This window comes from Apus apus, chromosome 2, assembly GCF_020740795.1.
Source record: "Apus apus isolate bApuApu2 chromosome 2, bApuApu2.pri.cur, whole genome shotgun sequence".
NCBI lineage: Eukaryota > Metazoa > Chordata > Aves > Apodiformes > Apodidae > Apus > Apus apus.
The window spans coordinates 117,154,556-117,181,213 of NC_067283.1; the positions used below are offsets into that span (position 1 = coordinate 117,154,556).

Genomic DNA, 26,658 nt, shown 5'->3' on the forward strand with positions numbered 1-26,658 from the left:
CAGATTATCAGGTGAGATCCTCCTAGTGGTGGGACAAACCTGAACCTGCTGAGAAGCCACAAATCCCACAGCCAAATGGATTGCTTTCAATTCTCCTCAGCAGAACTAGTTTGCAGAGACATGAGGAATGAAAAGCTACTTGCTCCCACAAGAGCTGCATTTTGATACAGACTCTTCACATGCATAATCCACTTCTCTACTCTTTTGCTCCAGAATCCTGCACACCTAGTATTCCTAGTTAGGAGGAAAAACATGCTCTGTTAGCATAAAAAAGTGGGGAATCTGCAAGGCATAGACACACCACACAGTTATTAGTGATTGACTTTATTTCCAGCAAGCAGTGCAATGCACGTATTGGACAGCACATTTTCTCATTAGCAACTTCAATTTCCTGAAGCATACTGTAAGTGAGCAGAATTTGTGAGGTAGAAAAAGAAGCAGATCTGAAGGGACAATAAGACAAACCTTTTCTTCATCAGTCTGAATTCCAGCTCTCATCAGCCCATCATAAAAGGCCATTCTTAACACACTTGTTTTACTCAGCATTTATTGCTCACCAGTAGTAAAGCAGACCTACATAATTCCTTTCTCCACTGGTAAACCTCCCTAATTGCATAGACAAGGCAAATGAAGGTAGTTTCTAGGCCAGTGTGGGGAAAAAAATAAATCCTCACCCTTTTCTCCATACTGTCCTTCAATTAATTGCATGCTAATGCATTTTAGTCTTAGTCTGCAGGTGTTACAAACTGCCAGCAGAGCACTGTGACTTGAGGTGGGCTTAGCCAGCACCTGTCTAAATGGCATACATTTCAGGTATAATCTTCCTGTTTCTTGTTTTGCATTTACCAAAAGTCAAAGGGCTTTCAGCTTTCTAAGCAACCATTGTCAAAAAGGGCAAGGCTGCCCCAGCATGTGTCCAAAGTAAATGGGTAGTCCTAAAAGAAGACTCTGTAGACACAAGGCAACCTGCCACTCAATTCAGAGAAGCAAAACAAAATGCTGTTACTTAAGCTATGGCTGTAATGATCCCATTCACTCCAGTTCTATCAGCACCATTCCCTTGAGAAGCAATCCCAAGGAAAGCCCTGATAATGCAGTGCAATGCCTTTGCTCTTGGTAACTCACTGTCTTACTTGGCAAGATGCTTGATAGCACACCCAGGCTGGCAGTCTCACCCTTTAGGACAACAAGTGTCTTTTACTTAAGAGATGATTTTTTTTTTTTTTTAATTATTCTTAAAACATTGCACTTAAAAGATACAAAGATTTATGCTACTAAGTTGCAGCCATAGTATTAACTTTTAAAATAAATTAGACAAAAAGTAGACTAGCAGCACAAACACACCATTTACATCCTTCCCCCTCCCCACCCCAACATCCATAGTCATCAGTGAGTCCCCAGATCACCACCGCCAAAACCGCATATATTTCATTGGTTTTGCACCAACACAGCATATTTTCATTTCACAAAATTTCCCTTTCTATAACCTGATGTTTCTGGAAACTTCTGAACGACTGAGTTTACCAGGGAACACTAATGGCACCAGTTGTGCAGCCCCTCCTCATGGTTCAGTGAACAGCACTGAGAAGCCAGGGCCACTAGAGGCTTTCCTGGCTCCCTGCCAAATACATTTGGTTTCCTGGTCCCTTCTTCCCCCAGAGCTGCCAGTTAGTAGTTTGTGATGAAGGATCATATTTAAGGCACCATAACAGACAGAACTAAAGGAATTAATTTCAATTACCATACTTCCAGCATGAGGCAAAAACAATAATTCAAATGAAAGCTGTTGGTTAACCTTTAAAATGGTTACTAATGAGAAGTGAGGCACCTTGAGTTCACAGCTGCTGAAGAAGCAGACCATTCCCACCACCTTTAACAAGGCCCACTTGAGAGGTGCTGGTCTCTGAATTTTGTGCATTTTCACTCTTTCTTTGCTCGTCCTTTGAAGTTATCCATGAGATTTAGGATTCCAAAGTAGTCCGCAAAGAGAAGAGCCGTTTTCACTGGTAGCATACTGTAAGATAGGGGAGTTGAAGAAGAGAAACAAAACCCAAAACAGACATCAGATTAATTGTGCAGTTTTGTTACAGAGCTACTTCTACCTGGCTAATCCTGGCAAAGACAGAATCCTCTCTAGAATACACCATCATTGGTCCTCTCAAAATATCCTTCACACTCCTTCAGCAGCCTGTCCTTTTAGACAGATCAGTTTCCCAACCTGGCTTGCAACTGAGTCAGAAGTGTCCTAAGGCTGGGGCAAGGCACCAGATATGCAGTTACTGAGGAGCTGGCCCAGTATCTACAGCCCACACTAGAACTGTAGCCCAGTGGTGTCAGCAGTTCACAGATAAGTATGTCACAGAATCACAAAATTACCTTGATTGCAAGAGACCTTCAAGGTCATGGAGTCCAAGTGTTAACCTAAAACTGACAAGTCCTTAACTAAACCATAGCCCTAAGTACTACATCTATATGACTCAAATACCTCCACTGATGATAATTCTCCCACTACCATGGGCAGCCTGGTCCAATGTCTGATAATCCATTTGGTGAATAAATTCTTCCTAATATCCAACCTAAACCTCCCCTGGCACAACTAGAGGCCGTTACCTCATCCTATCTCTTGTAACTTCACTGAACAGATCACCTCTTTATAACAACCTTTCACATAGTTGTAGAGAGCTATAAGGTCTCCCCTCAGCCTCCTTTCTCTGGACTAAACAATCCCAGCTCCCTCAGCCACTCCTCCTAAGGCATATGCTCCAAACCCTTCATCAGCTTCATTGCCCTTCTTTGGACACACAGTAGTAGCACACTGTCCTTTCTGTAGTGAGATGCCCAAAACTGGGCTCAGTATTCAAGGTGCAGCCTCACCAGTGATAAGTAAGGGGGTAAGATCACTTCCCTCATCCTGCTGGTTACACTGTTCCTTATATAGGCCAGGATGCTGTTGACCTTCTTGGCCACCTGGGCACAGTGCTGCCTCATGTTCAGCTCAACCAGCACCCCCTGGTCCTTCTCTGCTGGGCAGCTCTGCAGCCACTCCTCCCCAGGCCTGTAGTGCTGCCGGGGGTTGTTGTGGCCAAAGTGCAGGACCCAACATTTGGCCTTACTGAAGCTCATACAATTGCCCTTGGCACATGGATCCATACTATCTAGATCCCTCTGTAGAGACTCCCTACCCTCAGGCAGATCCACACTTCCACCCAGCTCAGTGTTATCTGCAAGTTTAGTAAGGGTCACTTATCAGATCACTGATAAAGGTGTTAAACAGGAGTGGGCCCAGTACTGAGACCAGAGGAACACCATTCATGACTGACAGATTTCAGTCAACCCTCTGAGGTTCAAGGGTAGACTGAACCCCTAGAAACAAAAATCCCCAACACTCCAAAAGTGTGCAGAACTTAAGGAAAATTCACATCAACAAGTAGAAGCCTCATTTCCACTTTTAGTCAAAACATAGCTGTAACATCGCTGGGCAGAAAAGTGAGAGAGGAAAGGAAGGAAAGGCAAATCTTACCTTTTCAGAATCATGACTAAATAACCAAAGCGTGGCAGCACCAGTATTACTTGGTCCTGTCGAATAGCTGTGACTATCTTCTCGGCCACATACTCAGGGTCCAGAATGGGAAGCAAATTTGGCCACCTGGAAGAGAAGACATCTCTTAGTACAATACAAATTGTTTTGGACTCCCATTTTACTCAAAATAAGTCTCCATACTGCAGGTGTTCAGCTCAAAGAAGAAAGAAATACCACAAGCCCTAGGAACAACAGAACTTCCATCATGATAGAGATTGAGTAGCCATTTTTCATTTGCCTCTGTATCATCTTGCAGAAGACAAATCCACAGAGTCCTCCTATTCAGACACACTAGGCTTTTATCCAGCTCCTAGATTTTGTCCTTATACAAGCACAATGAGCAAAGCTACAACACTGATTTCAGGAGCTAAATGGGGCTGTAGAAACCAGAGAGGACACCTGGAGCTTTTGGCTTCTGCAGAGGAAAGGACACCAATTATGTTTCAGCTTAGATGAAAAGTACCAAGAGCTTTGCCATTTGGGTTGCCCAGTCACTGGATAGAACTGACACCCATCTGAGGCCCTGAAAACAACACCTGCAAGAGAAAAGCCTAGCTCCTGGTTTTCATGAAGGAAATAGGAAATAGTTTTCATAAAGGAAATACGTAAAATGCTAAGCGTGCAAGTTGCATAAAAACCTCACAGGAGTTTACTCACTTGCTTTTACAGCCATCAAACATTCCTGTGTTTATGACAAAAGGACACACAATTGTGGTTTTCACACCTGTCTTTCCCAGATTCCTCATCTCTAAATGAATTGACTCCGCAAAACCAACCGCTGCAAATTTACTTGCGCAGTAATCTGTAGAATAAAGAAAACATTCGTTGCAGTTAAATGTTTTAATTCATTACTTTAGTTTTACTCAGGAGATTCAAGGAGTCCTACCACTGAACATCTACACCAGAGCAGTAACAGTGTTTTGACAGAGAACAGGGACAGAACTGTGCTCTGCTAAGTACACCAACTAGCCACGGGGGGTTTTTAACAGTAAACAACAGAAGCACCATAGTATAGAAACAAAGTCTCAGCATCCAGATGGAAAACAGTGACAAGTGGTGTCACTTAGTGGGACCAGTACTGTTCCCTGTCTTCATTAGTAATATGGACAGTGGCATTGAGAGCACCCTCAGCAAGTTTGCTGATGACACCAAGCTGGATATTATGGCCAATATGCCAGAGGGACAGGATGCCATCCAGAGGGACCCAGACAAGCTGGAGAAGCGGGCCCAGGTGAACCTCACGAGGTTCAACAAGGCCAAGTGCAGGGTCCTGCACCTGGGCTGGAGCAACCAGAGATATGACCACAGGCTAGGGGGAGACATGCTAGAGAGCAGCCCTGTGAAAAAAGACCTGGGGGTCCCAGTGGATCAAAAGCTGGACAGGAGCCACCAGAGTGCAGTTGCAGCCCAGAGGGCCAGCCGCATCTTGGGCTGCACCAAAAGAAATGTGGCCATCAGATTCAGGGAGGTGATTCTGCCCCTCTCCTTTGTCCCGGTGAGACCTCATCTGGAGTACTGCATCCAGCTCTGGAGTCCCAAAATCAAGAAGGATGTGGACCTGTTGGAACATGTCCAGAGGAGGGCAACCAAAATGACCAGAGGGCTGGAGCACCTCTCGCATGAGGACAGGCTGAGGGAGGTGGGGTTGTTCAGTGGAGGCCTCATCCCTGGAGACATTCAAAGTCAGGCTTGATAGGGCTCTGAGCAACCTGGTCTAGTTGGAGATGTCCCTGCTTTTTTGTAGGTGGGCTGGACTAGAAGATCTTTAGAGGTCCTTTCCAACCCAAGACATTCTATGACTCGGTGATTATATATAAACAGAACCTGCAGGAAACCACTATCTGAGAATAAAATACTTTACAACAGAGTAAGGACTGTTTTCAGGATTAGGTTACTAGCACAATTTGCCTTTGATGTGATTCACTCCTTTCCTTTCCCTCTCCTAAATTAACTCTTGTACTAGACTTGCAGACAGGGGGTTTCTCATGGTGTTCCTGCTACCACCTTGCCCCTCTACTGAACAACAGCAGCAGATTCAATTACCTTTTCATACCAGACCTTATTTTTGGATCCACACACTAGCTTCTTATGCATCCAGCTCAGGCTTTCAAGACTCTCTAATGGGCTTTCAACATGCAACTCAATTTGCCTTCATTATCGCTGCCTAGAAGCCAGATTTCTATACTGCTATATCACCTCAGTTCATTTCTCCCCCACCCTTTGTGTACGTTTTCCAGAAACGCCTTCTGATTTTGCCCCAGTCTCCACACTTGGTTTCCATCACTGTGTGGGTCCTCTTGAATGAATGGCTGAGAGACAGAAAGCAAAATGAGGTGTCACACCTGTGGCTCTGCACCACATCTGGATTTTAGTCATTCCTTGAGTTAGGGAAATCTGCACAGGACTCTGCTTAGGCTGAGAACATGCTTACACAACTAAACAAAAACACCAAAGCAGTGGCCTCTTCCCCACCAAACACCTGTAGGTTAGCTTTAGCAACACTGAAGCTCTCAATTTCCAAATTTCTATATGGCTAACTGCCTTGGCAATTAGATCCTCTAACTGCCTTGGCAGAAAACCCCCTTTCACAGCACTGCTGAGCACATGGAAAACTCTTTTTCAAGGAACGGTCTGTTTAAGTGCAGCTGGTTTGAAAGTACAGCCCTTTGCTTTTGCTACAGGCAAAGTATTGATTGCAGAGTTTAAAACAAAGTGTCTAAAGGAACATGAGCTTTAATACACTACCAGAAAGACGATTCACTCCAACAAGTCCCGCCGAACTTGCAATACTAACCAAGTGTCCATGGTTAGAGGCCATCATTGCTGGGAGGAAGGCTTTGTAAGTCTGGAATGTAAGTCAGAGTTGCATTTTAATAAGCAAACTATGTGCTACAATATTTTGAAGGTGTTGCTTTTAAAGAAATTCTCCCTAGAATTTAACAAAGCTTCAATTATGATATCTCTGTGATGGGACCACCATGTAGATGACCCGCCTTCCCTGGAAGGAAGAAAATGCACGTTAAGTTACTCATTTTGGACAAAAGCCCCACTTATTAAGAGCATTGTCACAACAGGTGGTATTTCTCCTTGGAACTATCATAACCACAAAGCCAATAGAACACTAACAGAATTGAACTCTTCCCTGTTACTAAAGCGGCTTTCTGTCAATTAATATTGTGGGATTATAACATATGATTAACTTCAGAGTTTAGCAGATGGTACTCTTCAGTTCTTAAGAGCATTCCTAAATATGAAGCAACTTTGCTTCCACCTGCCTACCCCAGAAGTTCACAAAGGATTCATTCTTCCACCCCTTTTTTACCTTTACAGACTCTCAGGCACACAAAGGAATTTCTTGAATCACTTCTGCCTGAACTTACAAGAAGTTACATATCCTTCCATGTTTTCCTCAGTTCACACATTCATAATTAACAATAGGCAAAGTAGAGGTATTACCCAGAAGTGTGCCATTATGTTCACTTCCATGGTTTTTTCCACAAGTGGATCTGGAGAATCAAGAAAAGTCTTCCCAGTTACTATACCAGCATTGTTCACTAGGATGGTAACATCACCAACTTCTTTTTTAACCTAAAACAAAGGCCACAAGACATTATACAACAAATACAAAACATGTTTTCCAAGGTTTAGATATGAACACATAATAGAAACATTTCAAGTCAGTCAAATTTACGTGCTTGCTACGTATTCAAACACCTCCAGTTTTTCTCCGTTCTCACCCGACACCTTGTTTAGAGCTGAGCTTCCACTAGACTCAGCTCCACACAGGCTTTTGCTTTCAGTACCTCAGATTCGTGCTGCCACTGTTGCCAGTATGTTTCTGTTGCAGCAAGCTTAACTAATGCTAAATCCTCCTTAAAGCCAACAAGTGATTCTGTTTATAGAGCTGTTTCTATGCCATGTGGCAAGGAACAGTGCATACATAGATCCTTAGGTGATCTCACCATACTCAGCTATGTCAAATCTATGCCAGGGATGCAATATCTGAACTTAAAATTATGAGGTTCCTTGCACTTAGTCAAATCCTCTTCATTTTCCATGGAGCAACTTGAGCACAGGAGCATTAGTCACCAACCTCACTAAGTACCCCTCATCACAAGGTAAATATAGCCTGGCATTCAAATACATAAATTAATAACTAGTAAATGATCCTTTAATACTGCCCTGAGACAAATGATCTACCAATTCTGCAAGCCTGGACCAGTTCTACTGTTGCTCCTCTACACATGCAAGATGATTTTCAGAAAAGTAAAAAACTGACTGCAGGCTGTCATTGTGATTAACAAGCAAGAATTAAAACAATGCATGAGGGGGAAAAAAAAAAAAAGAAAAAAAGAAAAAAAATACTGTGCATAAGAGATCTGGAAGTTATTGTGAGCCCAGATAGAACTTCGCAACATGATAACGAGGAAAAGTCTTCTGTTTCCTCACAAGTAGGAGGATCAAATATCAGTTTCCTCTTTCAAAGCCCTGTGTTTTTTAAGTTTAGCTGAACTCAAGGGAGGGAGGGATAGTTTGGAAAAAAACACATTCCTTTTGGGGTGGGTTACTTGTGGAACAAGGACATTAGAAATAAATTTTTCGCTATTGATAGCCAAAAGGTGTCCCTCATCCTGGTAGTACAGGAAAGGAACAAGGATACCATATGTGCAGCACTTTCTGGCTTTCTTCCTACTGAAGTGGCTTTTTCCAGGTCTCTCCGTGGCTGAGGAAGTACCAGAGCAGGCATTTAGTATTCACATACATTTCGGTTTGGGTTTGAGATTGTTTTACTGGGCACAGTTTTCAAACATATCCTGTCCTGCCCACGTGAATTAAGTTTGCTACTGTCTTGCAAAACTCCAAGTCATTGCACACGGCTGACTCACCAAGGGTGGGAGGGGACACACACCAAAACCTGGAAGCTGCTGCCTCATCTTGCAAAAGCTGCTGCGCACTATGGGCCAAAGACTGCTACACCACATTAAGTAAACAGTGGCACCAAGACACCAAGCACTAGCTAGTACTAAAATATTCTTGGCACTTATAATATGGGGAAGTTTTCAACATGGTTCCACATCAGTTATCAGCAGGACATGACGTTTCTGAAATAACAGTAGTAGGGTATTTCCTTCTACATGAATCATAAGGAGGATTATTAGTGGATCAGCTGTTAGTGGACTGCTGATAGAAGGTCATAAGTGAGGAATCATGCACCAAGGCGCTCTTACCACTTCCTTACTCCTCTCTACCTTTGTTTTTATCATCCTTGTGTCACACACACACATATGTACATGCTCTTCTCCTTTTTCTATTTGGCCAGAAAGGCTCTGCTATTCCTTTTCTCTGTGGAGTTGATGTGTCAGTCCTTGAGACCTCAAAACTGAAGGTTAGTTTCAATTTTTTTCCTGCTGGTGTCCTTCACGCTACCATGCTCCCTCCTTCTCCCCTCCTCTTAGATAAGCAGGAAGCAGTTACAAGCAAATCATGCACAAGCTTCACTTATCAGGAAGTTTGCTCTAGTCATTTTTGCACTGACAGAAAAAGGCAGAAGGCTAGAGCTTCTGAAACAGCACCAAAAGAAGGATTCACCTTCAGGCAAACACTCACTCTGGAAACTTTCTAGTCCAACAGTTAAGTTTAAACTGCTAAACAGTTAAGTTTAGCAACATCTTATGCAAGGGAGAACGGGCTGTTACAAAGAAAACTCTTAAGCAATTTTAGCTTTTGGCAATTCTGCGACTCTGCCCAAACAATCTAATCACATGTGATATTTACAAATCTCTTCAAGAAAGGGAAACAAGAAATACTTAAGGCTGCAAGATACCTTTATCCATTCTGATAAAGCAAGACTGCAAAAATCTGCTCACAGCCATGGAATTATCTGAAAATTGCCTAAACAGTCAATCCTTTTTACAGTGTGTGGTCTTCGGGGTTTACTTTTGGTTAAAGGCTGCCAGGACTTGAAATACTGCTTAAGCTTCAATCAATTGTTTTTCTGCACTTCACCACTAAGTGCTTGCTCAGTAACTGAAAGAATGAGATACTACCCAGTTGAAACTAGGTCCCGAAAGAGAGAACCAGCTCTTGCTATTTTTAAAGTCAGAGGTACACGAGTCAACTCTCAAAAACACTATGTGTGACCCATTCTGAACTAACTAACTTTGCTCTCTCGCTTTGAAGCTGCTCAGACTTACCATACACCGTGCACACACCTCGGCATAGTGTCAAAGCCACAAATAAGATACTTTACCTGGTCAGCTACTCTGTAGATGTCTTCCCTCTTGCTACAGTCACAGATGTAACAGTGCACTCTCACCGCCCCGTTTTGTTTGGCCAGTCTGCTTGTCTCCTTGAGCCCCTCCTGGTTAATGTCCCAGAGAACCACTGTGGCTCCAAGGCTGGCAAACTTCAAAGATAACAATCTTCCAATGCCACTGCCCGCTCCTGTTATTAGTACAATTTCACCACTGACATTCTTCTTTCGCTTGGGCACGATCAAGAAGACTAGCGACTCCAGAAAGTAGTAAGAAGAAAGTCCAATAACCTTCAGTGTTTCCAGGAAGAAGTTCATCTTGAGACTATCTGTTCAGATGCCTAATAAAGAGAAATGTTTACCAGATAGAATAAACCATAGAGAGAAAGCAAACACCAGTATTTCAAAACTGAAAAGCATTTTCAGATCCCTTCTAAATATTTTCTCTAGCAGGCTTCCAAGTGTTGTTTCAAAGAACATCTAGGCTTACATCTGGATATCTGACCCATCCACTTCTGTGTCATCTCCAGGTGCTCCTGCTCTCCTGCATAATGCAGCACACAACTGCTTAATCATTCAGGAGACATGAGAAGCACAAGTGAACAGAGTGTTTTGATTAGGAATTTATTGCAAAGCTGTGACTTCCTCCTCTTTGCATCTCTGCATTAAGATGCTCAGAATCAGAGCATCTCAGATACGTGCTTAACTTCATAGTCTGGGCTCATCACAGTCCTGTTGATGCAGAGAAGCCATTCAGTCTTCAAAAGAATGCTGTCAGGAAACGCATCCTTGGTCAAAGCAGGTTTAAATCTTTGACTCATTAAGGTGAAAAGGGTTAATATCTCTTCCTTCTCAGCTAAAGGTAGAGCATGCTGGCATCTACACTTTGACCTTTAGTACTATATGCCCAGGTTGATCCCATCTCTTATTCAACATTGCTATCTATGTGTATAGGGAATTGTGGTTGAGAAGTGCGGAGAGATAAGTTACTTAGATCTCTGCTACTCTGAGCAAAGTTCATTAAATTTAACATGTGGATGTCCACGTGTTATCAGGAGTCTGGAGTTTTGTGCATGGGAAACAAGGCCAGTCCTGAAAAGGGATAGGCAAGCGCTAGAACAGAGCAAGTAATTTCAGAAAGGTTTCTGGCAAAAACATTAGGACGCCTATTCAGAAAACAGAAAAGCTTTCATCAAAAATATAGTTGGTAGAGAAGCAAGTTCTTCTTTCTGAAAAAGAGGAGTCATAGGGTGAATGCTTTCTGTTCTTCATTGCCTTTAAAATGGGACAAAACATGTGCAGAGGTTCTGGCACAGGCAGAGAGGACAGTGACACCGGTAAGACATGGAAGAAATCTCAAGACAGCACAGCAACTTTTTTCTAGAGCAAATCTTTACATCTTCTGTAGTAGGCTCTCATAGCTACAGAGCTACTACAGATATAAGCAAAACCAGAGCGATACAGGAGAAGTGTTATTGAATTTAATGTATAAAAAAAAAAAAAAAAAGAGCAAGTTTTTGGAAACAGAGGTTCTTTGCTGGGTCTAAAGCAGAAGCAAAAATAAATGCAGCTACTGAAATTAACTTGATTATAGTAACTTAATGCATTTAACATAGTATCTTCCATTTGCATGAAAGAAGACTGGTAACTCTGGAACAGATAAAGATGGTCCAGTTAAGTGCTATGGAATAAGAAGAGAGGCAATTGCCTTCGAAGTGTAATACAAAATTGGACTCAAACCCAGCCTAGAATGTGTGCCAGTAATTTATCAAGTAAAAGAATCATGTGTTAGACTTCTATAGGACAGAGGCATGTTAGATCTTAGAGAAGTACTGACTTTTGTAGAGAAGCAGGGCTGGTTTAGGCCTACGACTCCAACATCCTTCAACAAGACACTTAATTTCCACTGACATCTCTTGCCTAACCCAGCTTTGACTGGGCCATGAATCCTCCATTCCCACTGGTTCATTACAGCAGCTACTGGAAACAAGCATTTCCATACACATTTGGCCAATTTTGGAGGCACAACTAAAGTGAGCAGGGATCTAGTTACGGGTGAATGAGCCCAGGTTACCTTTGGCACCCGTAAGAGCTCAGATTCCTTCGATGCCACATGTTGTTTTTTTTTTTAATATGCTAAGCTCCACATGGACATAAGCATGGGGGCTTTTATATCATAGCAAAGTATCAAAGGTTTTACAAAGGCTTATCAGGCAGATTTCTTTTCAAGTGCAGACAGCTTTGCCAGCACTGACTTGATGGTACAAGCGCTAATGCTCACAGCCGAGCAGCTCTTGGGAGACTCACAAAACACAAGGGCAGCATTGAGGCTGACGTCCCAAACAGCTCTGCTAGCCAAAGAGGTTAAAGGTTGAACGCACAATCATCTGATCAGAGTTTGGCAAGAGTGAGCTTGCCCACTGCATCTGGAGGGGTGCAATCCCCCCAAAAACCATGGTGGTCCCATAGCCGGGACCATCCAAGGACTGAGGTGTAGCAATACCCCCCCCCCCCCCCCCAAACCAGGAAGCCGCTGGACCACCTTACCCTCCCTTGGCGCACCCCGCCTGCTAACCCAATTCACACCAGTACAAAAACCCACCCCCCTGGCAGTTCCGAGCCGCGGAGCTCAGCCCAGCGCTCCCTGCCCAGCCCGCTCGCCCCGGCCCGGCCCGGCCGCCCCCCCTCCCGCCGCTCCCGCGCCCCCCGCCCCGGGCCCGCCCGCGCAGGAGCGGGAAGAGGCGCCGCATCCCGGCCGGGCACGTCCCGCCCGCGGCAACGCAAAGCGCCGGGACCCCCGCGGCCGTGGGTACCTGCGCTGCGGGGCTGAGGGACGGCGAGGGCTCCTCCGCCTGCCCGGCGCGGCGCAGCGGCTCCCGGAGCGGCCCGAGGGGCGCGGAGAGTCAAGAGCGGGGCAGGGCGGGGCGGCCCGGCCTTTATCCCGGCTGCCCGCCCCGGCGGGGCTGACCGGCTGCCCGGGGACGGGGCGGGGCTGCGGGGCCCGGCGCGGGGCCCTCGGCGGCAGGAGGGCGGGACGGAGGCAGGGGCTGCGCTGCTCGCTCCCCGCCCATGCCCGGGGGCCGGGGGGATGAGCTCTGGCCGGGAGCAGCGGGCCCGGGGCGGGCGCTCGGCGCTTTGGCTCCTCGCCGGGGCTCCAAGGGGGCTCCAAGGACGCAGCAGCTCGCTGGGCAGAGGCTCTCGGGGCTCTGTGTTTGCTGCCATAGACACTATCTTCCCTTCGGTCCGTTGGAGGGTGCTCTTTACCTTAAGCTCAACCTTAGGCAGCAGAACTCTGATGCTAGAGAGCGCTAAATATTTACAACTTCAAAGGATGTCCGTATGAGGAGAAGATGCTTAGTACCACGTTTAAGACTGAGACCGACCTTTTGTTTGGCATTGGAGGCTAGAATGTGTGAGGCCTGGCTCTTTTCCCCACCTGGTACAAAGATTTCCTGCAAGTTACAAGCTTACAGAATAGAACTTGCTGAAATAAAACTCGGTAAGTGAGTTTATTTGTCTTAAGATGAAAGGCTAAAATCAGCTCCAGGAACAAAGACCAAGATACTCTCCCCTTTCTCTGTCAAATGAACCCCATCAGCCCCCAGGTGTTTCAAAAGTAAGTTCTGTGGTCTGGCACCACTCCTGTAAACATTTGTTAACTTTTCCAACTTGATCGGCCCTTTCCCTTTGACCAAAAGGTTTGATAGGAACAGTGCCTGTGCTCCCGAGCCCTTCACTGCCACTCCCAGTGCTCTATAGTCTTTTTTTATAGTCTTCAGGTTATTCCTATCTGTGACACTGGTGCCCATGTGAAACAGGAGAGGATAATAGTCAGAGAGTTGTACAAGTTTTTGTATCTTTTTTGTTACATGTCTGATAGGAGCCCCCAGTAAGCTGCTCTAGCAAGCAGGTCTGGTCTGCAACTGGGTCCTCAGTACCCCTGAGAAGGGAGTCCCCCACAACTATTACTCATTGCTTCTTCTTCTGAACACTCGTTGTTACATGATGCTCCGAGGGAGCTGCATCAGTCAGCTCTGGCAGCTTATCTCATATGGGTTGCTTTTCCCTTTCAGTCCTTGGGTTTTCAGGGAAATCTCTTCTTCCATTGGGCTTTTGATTTTACAATATTCAATTCCACTTTATCAGTTTCTACATAATCGACTTCCCTCCTTTCTGTTTTTGTTAATGGGAGAGTGGTACTGTGTTTTGGTCTGCCTTAACTTTCAGAAAGCTCTTGGCATTCATTTCCGGGTAGATATTGGCAGCTCTAGTGGAACAGCATAACGAGTAGCACACTGAATTGCTATTTATGCTTCATGTGAATCTCTAGTAGGGTGTCTATTATATTTACCTGATTTTACCACTAATTTTGATTATGTATGTCACAACAAATGATTAAGCAAGTAGGGTTGGTCTAAGCTGGATAAATGCACCTGCATGGGGACTAGGATAATCACCTGCACTTTAGAATAATAAGCAACAACAGCCTGGCTTACCATTGGAGCTGTGTTCTCTTCAAAGTACTCTCACTCTTTTCTATCAGAGCACTGAAAATATGATAAATATTTTGTTAGTAAAGTGTTAATTACCCCCCACCTACTCCAGCTGCTGAAGCAGAATAGTGTAATATGCTTGTAAACAGTCTGATCCTTCTGCTTCCATTTGACTGGCAAGAATTAGGAAAGAAAGTACAGGTGATATTGCTAGTACCTATATACATCTTTCACAGGTTGTTCCCTTGATCGTTGGGGTTTTTTAGTTCTCCTTTTTGGATATTAAGATTATTACAAAGAAAAAAACCCACAAAACCAACCAACCAACCACACACCAAAAAAAACCACAACATCACAACAAAAAAAGCCCCAAACCAAAACACAAACCAACCTACAACTCAGATGGAGAACACGGACGGATGTTTATTGTACATCTTTGTGTCTGTCTGCTGTAATACAGTATGACAAAAAGCACGTGTGTACAAGAGAAAACAGGACAGGCCTCCACAGTGGAAACAATGAAACAGCTCTTCCTTTGAATCTGAGAAGTCCATTATTTCTTCATCATGTTCGAAAGAAAGAATGGCAAAAAGGCCAGCCTTGTGGCTTGTTGAATGAAAAAACAGCTGTGTACATGCCAGCATCTCCTTCCTGTGGGTTCTTCACAGTCAGGGTGCTACTCCATAAAATGCCTGCTATTTTGAAGAAATTTTTTAATCCAAGAGCAAAAACATCACACAGGCAAGTCACTACGTGGCCTCAGATGTAAAGCTCAAGCCTGCTATTGCATACTAAGTTGCAAAAACTAATTAAACATCTTTGAAAAGAAGGTTGATTTGGAAGCCTTATTGTCTGTGTCAGGAAGGGGGCATGCTGCCCCTTCACACACAACATTTGTGATCTACCTCTTTTTACTTCTGTACAAGCCAAGTCCAAACCAAATTTAAAAATTATATTTCATATATGCATAATTGAAATGTATGTGTATGTATGTGCATATATATATATATATATATATATCATTACAGACACACCCTCCCCCCTCATGCCTATATTCTGCTTTTCCAAAGTGCTAACCTACCCCTTTTTTAGCTCAGGAAGTTCTCTAAGGCAGCAGATACAGGTCCAGCCTTCAAGAATCCTGTGGATCAAAAGGATGGCTTCTGGGACTTCCCATAAGAAGACCATGTACCAACTAATTACTCACCACCAATAATACTCTTCCTTCTTGTCTTGCATCCCTTCACATATTTAGTGCACTCTCACTTGAACAAGAGACTTCAGTTTCCTCACTACTTCACCTGTCCTCCAGCTTTCTTCTCTAAGGCAGTTTTCCACTTTGGAAACTGTAGCTCTCTCCCACCAAAGCAAGCTGCCTCTCTCCAAATCTAGGAAGCAACAGACATCAAGACATTATTCCTTGAACACAAAGTGATTGTTTAGATGTTCTCTCCACTCTGAAGGGAATCTGGAAACCTGACCCAATTTAGATGGGCAGAGTTGCTATCACACACAAATTAAAGAAAAAATACTCTGCTTTTTAAATTATCTGAATGCTGAGGACCAATCCAGAATCTTTAAAGCACTAAATAAATACAGATGGTAATAATACAGATAAAATAAATGCAGATCATTATATCTGCAATGGTCACTTAAAGCATGAGTGAAGGCAGTCAGCCATTCCATTGGCAACATGAAAAAATGAAAAAAGTCGAGGAGACTAGCTTCATAGCCATCTTCTAAGTCCTCAGCTCAGAAGCAAAGTTGGAAACAGATTTCTGACTGTTGCTGCAGAGGTGTAGATAATTACCACAAGCAAGCTCCACCTGATTCAAGTCTTTGATATTTTGTGAAGTTAACTTGGTTTTCAATTCTTTAGGGAATTGTAGCACAGTTTCAACCCAGACACCTTGTCATTTTACTTCCATCCTCTGTTACAGACTGACTCATTCCCAGAGCACGGAAACTGCATACCCTGCCTGAAGGCTCTACCTCTCCCAAGTCTTTTCTGTAGTTCTGTCCTGTGCAGGGAGTCTGGGAGACTATGCCAATACAAGCCTGGCAGACCCAACACTGTAAAGCACCTTGACATACAGCCTATACCTTTGTCTTGTCCTTTCCTTGTACATCTGCATTCTTGATCATGAGGACACCCCTGGTTCTAGTGTGAACAATGCTGAGGGCAAGGGAAGAAAGCGTGAAGGATTTTCTCACCCATTTTCCCTCAGCAAAGCTATGTTTTCCCCAGGTACGTGCTATCTGGACAACTTCAGGCTGCAAACTTGGTGGCTTTGGCAGAGAAAAGATCTGGCAAGGACCACAGAGAAAGTGTGCTACACACTGAGTGGACAAAAGCCACAGCATGGCATCAGTGACTCCACTAAGTCTCCCAGGAGAGGCAGTAGTTCTGCATTCTCCTGGAATACCAGATAGAGCTCTGGCTCTAGATCTGTCTCTCCTGACTTTCACAGCAAAGGAAGAGTCAGGAAAATGACAGGTGATACACACTCAAGCTACTACAGAACTTGGTCTCTGAAAGTCACACCTACTCATTTACAGATATGAACATAGTGGTGTTAGTCCAGTGAAGCCCTGGAAAAACAATTAAGGTACTCAGAGGTCCTTTACAAGCACAACTACTCTGTGATTCTGTGAAGAACCTGTCATACAATGTGCATACATTGAGAGAGCTGAGGCTGCTCAGCCTAGAGAAAAGGCATAGTCTCAACATGCATCAGTAGCTCATGGGAAGGTGTAAAACACAGGGCCAGACTCTTAGTGGTATGCACTAAAAGGGTACGAGGCAATGGGCCCAAATTGGAAGAAGTACATTACATTTAAACGTAGTTTTAATTTCTTTGTTTTTAAACTGAGTATGAGCAAACACTGGCAGGGGTTGCCCAGAGAGGTTCTAGACTCTCCAGCCTTAGACAGATTTAAAACTTGACTGGACACAGAACTAAACAATCTGCTCTGATGGATCTTGCTCCGAGCAGAAAAGTCCTTTCCAAGCTCAAAGATTCTGCAAAGCAGCAAAATACCTATGAAAATGCACTTCTCTTGTACAGATTATCAGGTGAGATCCTCCTAGTGGTGGGACAAACCTGAACCTGCTGAGAAGCCACAAATCCCACAGCCAAATGGATTGCTTTCAATTCTCCTCAGCAGAACTAGTTTGCAGAGACATGAGGAATGAAAAGCTACTTGCTCCCACAAGAGCTGCATTTTGATACAGACTCTTCACATGTATAATCCACTTCTCTACTCTTTTGCTCCAGAATCCTGCACACCTAGTATTCCTAGTTAGGAGGAAAAACATGCTCTGTTAGCATAAAAAAGTGGGGAATCTGCAAGGCATAGACACACCACACAGTTATTAGTGATTGACTTTATTTCCAGCAAGCAGTGCAATGCATGTATTGGACAGCACATTTTCTCATTAGCAACTTCAATTTCCTGAAGCATACTGTAAGTGAGCAGAATTTGTGAGGTAGAAAAAGAAGCAGATCTGAAGGGACAATAAGACAAACCTTTTCTTCATCAGTCTGAATTCCAGCTCTCATCAGCCCATCATAAAAGGCCATTCTTAACACACTTGTTTTACTCAGCATTTATTGCTCACCAGTAGTAAAGCAGACCTACATAATTCCTTTCTCCACTGGTAAACCTCCCTAATTGCATAGACAAGGCAAATGAAGGTAGTTTCTAGGCCAGTGTGGGGAAAAAAATAAATCCTCACCCTTTTCTCCATACTGTCCTTCAATTAATTGCATGCTAATGCATTTTAGTCTTAGTCTGCAGGTGTTACAAACTGCCAGCAGAGCACTGTGACTTGAGGTGGGCTCAGCCAGCACCTGTCTAAATGGCATACATTTCAGGTATAATCTTCCTGTTTCTTGTTTTGCATTTACCAAAAGTCAAAGGGCTTTCAGCTTTCTAAGCAACCATTGTCAAAAAGGGCAAGGCTGCCCCAGCATGTGTCCAAAGTAAATGGGTAGTCCTAAAAGAAGACTCTGTAGACACAAGGCAACCTGCCACTCAATTCAGAGAAGCAAAACAAAATGCTGTTACTTAAGCTATGGCTGTAATGATCCCATTCACTCCAGTTCTATCAGCACCATTCCCTTGAGAAGCAATCCCAAGGAAAGCCCTGATAATGCAGTGCAATGCCTTTGCTCTTGGTAACTCACTGTCTTACTTGGCAAGATGCTTGATAGCACACCCAGGCTGGCAGTCTCACCCTTTAGGACAACAAGTGTCTTTTACTTAAGAGATGATTTTTTTTTTTTTTTTTAATTATTCTTAAAACATTGCACTTAAAAGATACAAAGATTTATGCTACTAAGTTGCAGCCATAGTATTAACTTTTAAAATAAATTAGACAAAAAGTAGACTAGCAGCACAAACACACCATTTACATCCTTCCCCCTCCCCACCCCAACATCCATAGTCATCAGTGAGTCCCCAGATCACCACCGCCAAAACCGCATATATTTCATTGGTTTTGCACCAACACAGCATATTTTCATTTCACAAAATTTCCCTTTCTATAACCTGATGTTTCTGGAAACTTCTGAACGACTGAGTTTACCAGGGAACACTAATGGCACCAGTTGTGCAGCCCCTCCTCATGGTTCAGTGAACAGCACTGAGAAGCCAGGGCCACTAGAGGCTTTCCTGGCTCCCTGCCAAATACATTTGGTTTCCTGGTCCCTTCTTCCCCCAGAGCTGCCAGTTAGTAGTTTGTGATGAAGGATCATATTTAAGGCACCATAACAGACAGAACTAAAGGAATTAATTTCAATTACCATACTTCCAGCATGAGGCAAAAACAATAATTCAAATGAAAGCTGTTGGTTAACCTTTAAAATGGTTACTAATGAGAAGTGAGGCACCTTGAGTTCACAGCTGCTGAAGAAGCAGACCATTCCCACCACCTTTAACAAGGCTCACTTGAGAGGTGCTGGTCTCTGAATTTTGTGCATTTTCACTCTTTCTTTGCTCGTCCTTTGAAGTTATCCATGATACTTAGCATTCCAAAGTAGTCCGCAAAGAGAAGAGCTGTTTTCACTGGTAGCATACTGTAAGATAGGGGAGTTGAAGAAGAGAAACAAAACCCAAAACAGACATCAGATTACTTGTGCAGTTTTGTTACAGAGCTACTTCTACCTGGCTAATCCTGGCAAAGACAGAATCCTCTCTAGAATACACCATCATTGGTCCTCTCAAAATATCCTTCGCACTCCTTCGGCAGCCTGTCCTTTTAGACAGATCAGTTTCCCAACCTGGCTTGCAACTGAGTCAGAAGTGTCCTAAGGCTGGGGCAAGGCACCAGATATGCAGTTACTGAGGAGCTGGCCCAGTATCTACGCCTGTACATAGTCAATCTTGTCACTGCTCTGTGGTCCAAAGGTAGACTGAACCCCTAGAAACAAAAATCCCCAACACTCCAAAAGTGTGCAGAACTTAAGGAAAATTCACATCAACAAGTAGAAGCCTCATTTCCACTTTTAGTCAAAACATAGCTGTAGCATCGCTGGGCAGAAAAGTGAGAGAGGAAAGGAAGGAAAGGCAAATCTTACCTTTTCAGAATCATGACTAAATAAGCAAAGCGTGGCAGCACCAATATTACTTGGTCCTGTCGAATAGCTGTGACTATCTTCTCGGCCACATACTCAGGGTCCAGAATGGGAAGCAAATTTGGCCACCTGGAAGAGAAGACATCTCTTAGTACAATACAAATTGTTTTGGACTCCCATTTTACTCAAAATAAGTCTCCATACTGCAGGTGTTCAGCTCAAAGAAGAAAGAAATACCACAAGCCCTAGGAACAACAGAACTTCCATCATGATAGAGATTGAGTAGCCATTTTTCATTTGCCTCTGTATCATCTTGCAGAAGACAAATCCACAGAGTCCTCCTATTCAGACATACTAGGCTTTTATCCAGCTCCTAGATTTTGTCCTTATACAAGCACAATGAGCAAAGCTACAACACTGATTTCAGGAGCTGAATGGGGCTGTAGAAACCAGAGAGGACACCTGGAGCTTTTGGCTTCTGCAGAGGAAAGGACACCAATTATGTTTCAGCTTAGATGAAAAGTACCAAGAGCTTTGCCATTTGGGTTGCCCAGTCACTGGATAGAACTGACACCCATCTGAGGCCCTGAAAACAACACCTGCAAGAGAAAAGCCTAGCTCCTGGTTTTCATGAAGGAAATAGGAAATAGTTTTCATAAAGGAAATACGTAAAACGCTAAGCGTGCAAGTTGCATAAAAACCTCACAGGAGTTTACTCACTTGCTTTTACAGCCATCAAACATTCCTGTGTTTATGGCAACAGGACACACAACTGTGGTTTTCACACCTGTCTTTCCCAGATTCCTCATCTCGAAATGAATTGACTCCGCAAAACCAACTGCTGCAAATTTACTTGCGCAGTAATCTGTAGAATAAAGAAAACATCCGTTGCAGTTAAATGTTTTAATTCATTAATTTAGTTTTGCTCAGGAGATTCAGGGAGTCCTACCACTGAACATCTACACCAGAGCAGTAACAGTGTTTTGATAGAGAACAGGGACAGAACTGTGCTCTGCTAAGTACACCAACTAGCCACGGGGGGTTTTTAACAGTAAACAACAGAAGCACCATAGTATAGAAACAAAGTCTCAGCATCCAGATGGAAAACAGTGACAAGTGGTGTCACTTAGTGGGACCAGTACTGTTCCCTGTCTTCATTAGTAATAATGACAGTGGCATTGAGAGCACCCTCAGCAAGTTTGCTGATGACACCAAGCTGGATATTATGGCCAATATGCCAGAGGGACAGGATGCCATCCAGAGGGACCCAGACAAGCTGGAGAAGCGGGCCCAGGTGAACCTCATGAGGTTCAACAAGGCCAAGTGCAGGGTCCTGCACCTGGGCTGGAGCAACCAGAGATATGACCACAGGCTAGGGGGAGACATGCTAGAGAGCAGCCCTGTGAAAAAAGACCTGGGGGTCCCAGTGGATCAAAAGCTGGACAGGAGCCACCAGAGTGCAGTTGCAGCCCAGAGGGCCAGCCGCATCTTGGGCTGCACCAAAAGAAATGTGGCCATCAGATTCAGGGAGGTGATTCTGCCCCTCTCCTCTGTCCCAGTGAGACCTCATCTGGAGTACTGCATCCAGCTCCGGAGTCCCAAAATCAAGAAGGATGTGGACCTGTTGGAACATGTCCAGAGGAGGGCAACCAAAATGACCAGAGGGCTGGAGCACCTCTCGCATGAGGACAGGCTCTCCTAAATTAACTCTTGTACTAGACTTGCAGACAGGGGGTTTCTCATGGTGTTCCTGCTACCACCTTGCCCCTCTACTGAACAACAGCAGCAGATTCAATTACCTTTTCATACCAGACCTTATTTTTGGATCCACACACTAGCTTCTTATGCATCCAGCTCAGGCTTTCAAGACTCTCTAATGGGCTTTCAACATGCAACTCAATTTGCCTTCATTATCGCTGCCTAGAAGCCAGATTTCTATACTGCTATATCACCTCAGTTCATTTCTCCCCCACCCTTTGTGTACGTTTTCCAGAAACGCCTTCTGAGTTTGCCCCAGTCTCCACACTTGGTTTCCATCACTGTGTGGGTCCTCTTGAATGAATGGCTGAGAGACAGAAAGCAAAACGAGGTGTCACACCTGTGGCTCTGCACCACATCTGGATTTTAGTCATTCCTTGAGTTAGGGAAATCTGCACAGGACTCTGCTTAGGCTGAGAACATGCTTACACAACTAAACAAAAACACCAAAGCAGTGGCCTCTTCCCCACCAAACACCTGTAGGTTAGCTTTAGCAACACTGAAGCTCTCAATTTCCAAATTTCTATATGGCTAACTGCCTTGGCAATTAGATCCTCTAACTGCCTTGGCAGAAAACCCCCTTTCACAGCACTGCTGAGCACATGGAAAACTCTTTTTCAAGGAACGGTCTATTTAAGTGCAGCTGGTTTGAAAGTACAGCCCTTTGCTTTTGCTACAGGCAAAGTATTGATTGCAGAGTTTAAAACAAAGTGTCTAAAGGAACATGAGCTTTAATACACTACCAGAAAGACGATTCACTCCAACAAGTCCCGCCGAACTTGCAATACTAACCAAGTGTCCATGGTTAGAGGCCATCATTGCTGGGAGGAAGGCTTTGTAAGTCTGGAATGTAAGTCAGAGTTGCATTTTAATAAGCAAACTATGTGCTACAATATTTTGAAGGTGTTGCTTTTAAAGAAATTCTCCCTAGAATTTAACAAAGCTTCAATTATGATATCTCTGTGATGGGGCCACCATGTAGATGACCCGCCTTCCCTGGAAGGAAGAACATGCACGTTAAGTTACTCATTTTGGACAAAAGCCCCACTTATTAAGAGCATTGTCACAACAGGTGGTATTTCTCCTTGGAACTATCATAACCACAAAGCCAATAGAACACTAACAGAATTGAACTCTTCCCTGTTACTAAAGCGGCTTTCTGTCAATTAATATTGTGGGATTATAACATATGATTAACTTCAGAGTTTAGCAGATGGTACTCTTCAGTTCTTAAGAGCATTCCTAAATACGAAGCAACTTTGCTTCCACCTGCCTACCCCAGAAGTTCACAAAGGATTCATTCTTCCACCCCTTTTTTACCTTTACAGACTCTCAGGCACACAAAGGAATTTCTTGAATCACTTCTGCCTGAACTTACAAGAAGTTACATATCCTTCCATGTTTTCCTCAGTTCACACATTCATAATTAACAATAGGCAAAGTAGAGGTATTACCCAGAAGTGTGCCATTATGTTCACTTCCATGGTTTTTTCCACAAGTGGATCTGGAGAATCAAGAAAAGTCTTCCCAATTACTATACCAGCATTGTTCACTAGGAAGGTAACATCACCAACTTCTTTTTTAACCTAAAACAAAGGCCACAAGACATTATACAACAAATACAAAACATGTTTTCCAAGGTTTAGATATGAACACATAATAGAAACATTTCAAGTCAGTCAAATTTATCGTGCTTGCTACGTATTCAAACACCTCCAGTTATTCTCCGTTCTCACCCTACACCTTGTTTAGAGCTGAGCTTCCATCTAGACTCAGCTCCACACAGGCTTTTGCTTTCAGTACCTCAGATTCGTGCTGCCACTGTTGCCAGTATGTCTCTGTTGCAGCAAGCTTAACTAATGCTAAATCCTCCTTAAAACCAACAAGTGATTCTGTTTATAGAGCTGTTTCTATGCCATGTGGCAAGGAACAGTGCATAGATCCTCAGGTGATCTCACCAGACTCAGCTATGTCAAATCTATGCCAGGGATGCAGTGTAATCAAAACATTGTACATTTCAAGTTAGAGTGATTAGCATTACCAGAATACAAAAAACCAAAAATACCAGCCTTTAACAAGTTGCAAGCCATGCACAAGCTTCATCTATCAGGAAGTTTGCTCTAGTCATTTTTGCACTGACAGAAAAAGGCAGAAGGCTAGAGCTTCTGAAACAGCACCAAAAGAAGGATTCACCTTCAGGCAAACACTCACTCTGGAAACTTTCTAGTCCAACAGTTAAGTTTAAACTGCTAAACAGTTAAGTTTAGCAACATCTTATGCAAGGGTGAACGGGCTGTTACAAAGAAAACTCTTAAGCAATTTTAGCTTTTGGCAATTCTGCGACTCTGCCCAAACAATCTAATCACATGTGATATTTAAAAAGCTCTTCAAGAAATGGAAGCAAGAAATACTTAAGGCTGCAAGATACCTTTATCCATTCTGATAAAGCAAGACTGCAAAAATCTGCTCACAGCCATGGAATTATCTGAAAATTGCCTAAACAGTCAATCCTTTTTACAGTGTGTGGTCTTCGGGGTCTACTTTTGGTTAAAGGCTGCCAGGACTTGAAATACTGCTTAAGCTTCAATCAATTGTTTTTCTGCACTTCACCACTAAGTGCTTGCTCAGTAACTGAAAGAATGAGATACTACTCAGTTGAAACTAGGTCCCGAAAGAGAGAACCAGCTCTTGCTATTTTTAAAGTCAGAGGTAGACGAGTCAACTCTCAAAAACACTATGTGTGACCCATTCTGAACTAATTAACTTTGCTCTCTCGCTTTGAAGCTGCTCGGACTTACCATACACCGTGCACACACCTCGGCATAGTGTCAAAGCCACAAATAAGATACTTTACCTGGTCAGCTACTCTGTAGATGTCTTCCCTCTTGCTACAGTCACAGATGTAACAGTGCACTCTCACCGCCCCGTTTTGTTTGGCCAGTCTGCTTGTCTCCTTGAGCCCCTCCTGGTTAATGTCCCAGAGAACCACTGTGGCTCCAAGGCTGGCAAACTTCAAAGATAACAATCTTCCAATGCCACTGCCCGCTCCTGTTATTAGTACAATTTCACCACTGACATTCTTCTTTTGCTTGGGCACTATCAAGAAGACTAGCGACTCCAGAAAGTAGTAAGAAGAAAGTCCAATAACCTTCAGTGTTTCCAGGAAGAAGTTCATCTTGAGACTATCTGTTCAGATGCTTAATAAAGAGAAATGTTTACCAGATAGAATAAACCATAGAGAGAAAGCAAACACCAGTATTTCAAAACTGAAAAGCATTTTCAGATCCCTTCTAAATATTTTCTCTAGCAGGCTTCCAAGTGTTGTTTCAAAGAACATCTAGGCTTACATCTGGATATCTGACCCATCCACTTCTGTGTCATCTCCAGGTGCTCCTGCTCTCCTGCATAATGCAGCACACAACTGCTTAATCATTTGGCAGAAAAGGTGAGAAGCACCTTCCCTCATTTGCTTTAGAAATTCCCCACACCTCACATCATGGGCTTCCATCTCTGTTCTGACAGAACATGGACGCAGAAACAAGAACCAAGGAAGTGATAGATGCCTCTTGAGCATCTTAAGCAGACATGCATGGCAATCACAAATCAAAACTTATGACTTGATTAAAAAAAAAATTAGTGTTCACAAGCTAGTACTTCAGGACCATAAAAAAAAAATCTGCTTTAAGGCCCATAACTTCTTTGCTTTGTAGATAATCCTTGACACCAATAGATCATACACACACCAATTCATAGTCTCAATCCTGTGCTTATGAGTCTTCAAAACACAGCAGGTAAATTACTGGCAATGAGTACTAGCTTTTAAACTCCAGTACTCCCACTGCTGAGGGGGTCCTCCCCTTGGAAGTGAACACATTGTGATCAGGAGTCTCAGGTTTTGTGCATGGGAAACAAGGCCAGTCCTGAAAAGGGATAGGCAAGCGCTAGAACAGAGCAAGTAATTTCAGAAAGGTTTCTGGCAAAAACATTAGGACGCCTATTCAGAAAACAGAAAAGCTTTCATCAAAAATATAGTTGGTAGAGAAGCAAGTTCTTCTTTCTGAAAAAGAGGAGTCATAGGGTGAATGCTTTCTGTTCTTCATTGCCTTTAAAATGGGACAAAACATGTGCAGAGGTTCTGGCACAGGCAGAGGACAGTGACACCAGTAAGACATGGAAGAAATCTCAAGACAGCACAGCAACTTTTTTCTAGAGCAAATCTTTACATCTTCTGTAGTAGGCTCTCATAGCTACAGAACTACTACAGATATAAGCAAAACCAGAGTGGTCCAAGAATCCTCCATTCTCACTGCTGCATTACACCAGCTACTGGAAACAAGCATATCCAGACACGCATGTCTGATTTTGGTTTCTCAACTGAAGTGAAAAGGGATCTAGTTATGGGTGAATGAGCCCAGGTTATCTTTGGCACCCATAAGAGCTTAGATCCCTTCGATGCCACATATTGTTTTTTTTAATATGCTAAGCTTCATACAGACATAAGCGTGTGGGCTTTTGTATCAAAGGTTTTACAAAGGCTTATGAGATAGATAGCAAGTGCGGACAGCATGCCAGCGCCGGCTTTATGACTACAAGTGTTAACCGCGAAGCCGCTGGACCACCTTACCCTCCCTTGGCGCACCCCGCCTGCTAAACCAATTCACATGAGTACAAAAACCCACCCCCCTGGCAGTTCCGAGCCGCGGAGCTCAGCCCAGCGCTCCCTGCCCAGCCCGCTCGCCCCGGCCCGGCCCGGCCGCCCCCCCTCCCGCCGCTCCCGCGCCCCCCGCCCCGGGCCCGCCCGCGCAGGAGCGGGAAGAGGCGCCGCATCCCGGCCGGGCACGTCCCGCCCGCGGCAACGCAAAGCGCCGGGACCCCCGCGGCCGTGGGTACCTGCGCTGCGGGGCTGAGGGACGGCGAGGGCTCCTCCGCCTGCCCGGCGCGGCGCAGCGGCTCCCGGAGCGGCCCGAGGGGCGCGGAGAGTCAAGAGCGGGGCAG

At 44.1% G+C, this 26,658-nt stretch overlaps 2 protein-coding genes across 3 annotated transcripts; both read right to left on the reverse strand.

Moving 5' to 3' along the window:
• Positions 1-308: 308 nt before the first annotated feature.
• On the reverse strand, positions 309-26,643 carry LOC127380375 (epidermal retinol dehydrogenase 2-like). 2 transcript variants are annotated; one of them, XM_051609158.1, is made up of 7 exons: positions 26,554-26,643; positions 9,831-10,174; positions 7,037-7,168; positions 6,326-6,425; positions 4,238-4,382; positions 3,521-3,646; positions 309-2,014 (listed from the first exon to the last, which is right to left on the reverse strand). In XM_051609158.1, the coding sequence occupies exons 2-7, from the start codon at positions 10,149-10,151 to the stop codon at positions 1,921-1,923; spliced, it is 918 nt and encodes a 305-aa protein (XP_051465118.1). In that variant the 5' UTR covers positions 10,152-10,174; positions 26,554-26,643; the 3' UTR covers positions 309-1,920. The 2 variants fall into 2 exon arrangements, with proteins under 2 accessions (XP_051465118.1, XP_051465117.1); XM_051609157.1 differs by lacking the exon at positions 26,554-26,643 and adding an exon at positions 12,647-12,794.
• On the reverse strand, positions 17,700-26,638 carry LOC127380376 (epidermal retinol dehydrogenase 2-like). Its single transcript, XM_051609159.1, has 7 exons — positions 26,554-26,638; positions 24,518-24,860; positions 23,118-23,249; positions 22,407-22,506; positions 20,626-20,770; positions 19,909-20,034; positions 17,700-19,407 (listed from the first exon to the last, which is right to left on the reverse strand). The coding sequence occupies exons 2-7, from the start codon at positions 24,836-24,838 to the stop codon at positions 19,314-19,316; spliced, it is 918 nt and encodes a 305-aa protein (XP_051465119.1). The 5' UTR covers positions 24,839-24,860; positions 26,554-26,638; the 3' UTR covers positions 17,700-19,313.
• Positions 26,644-26,658: the final 15 nt, after the last annotated feature.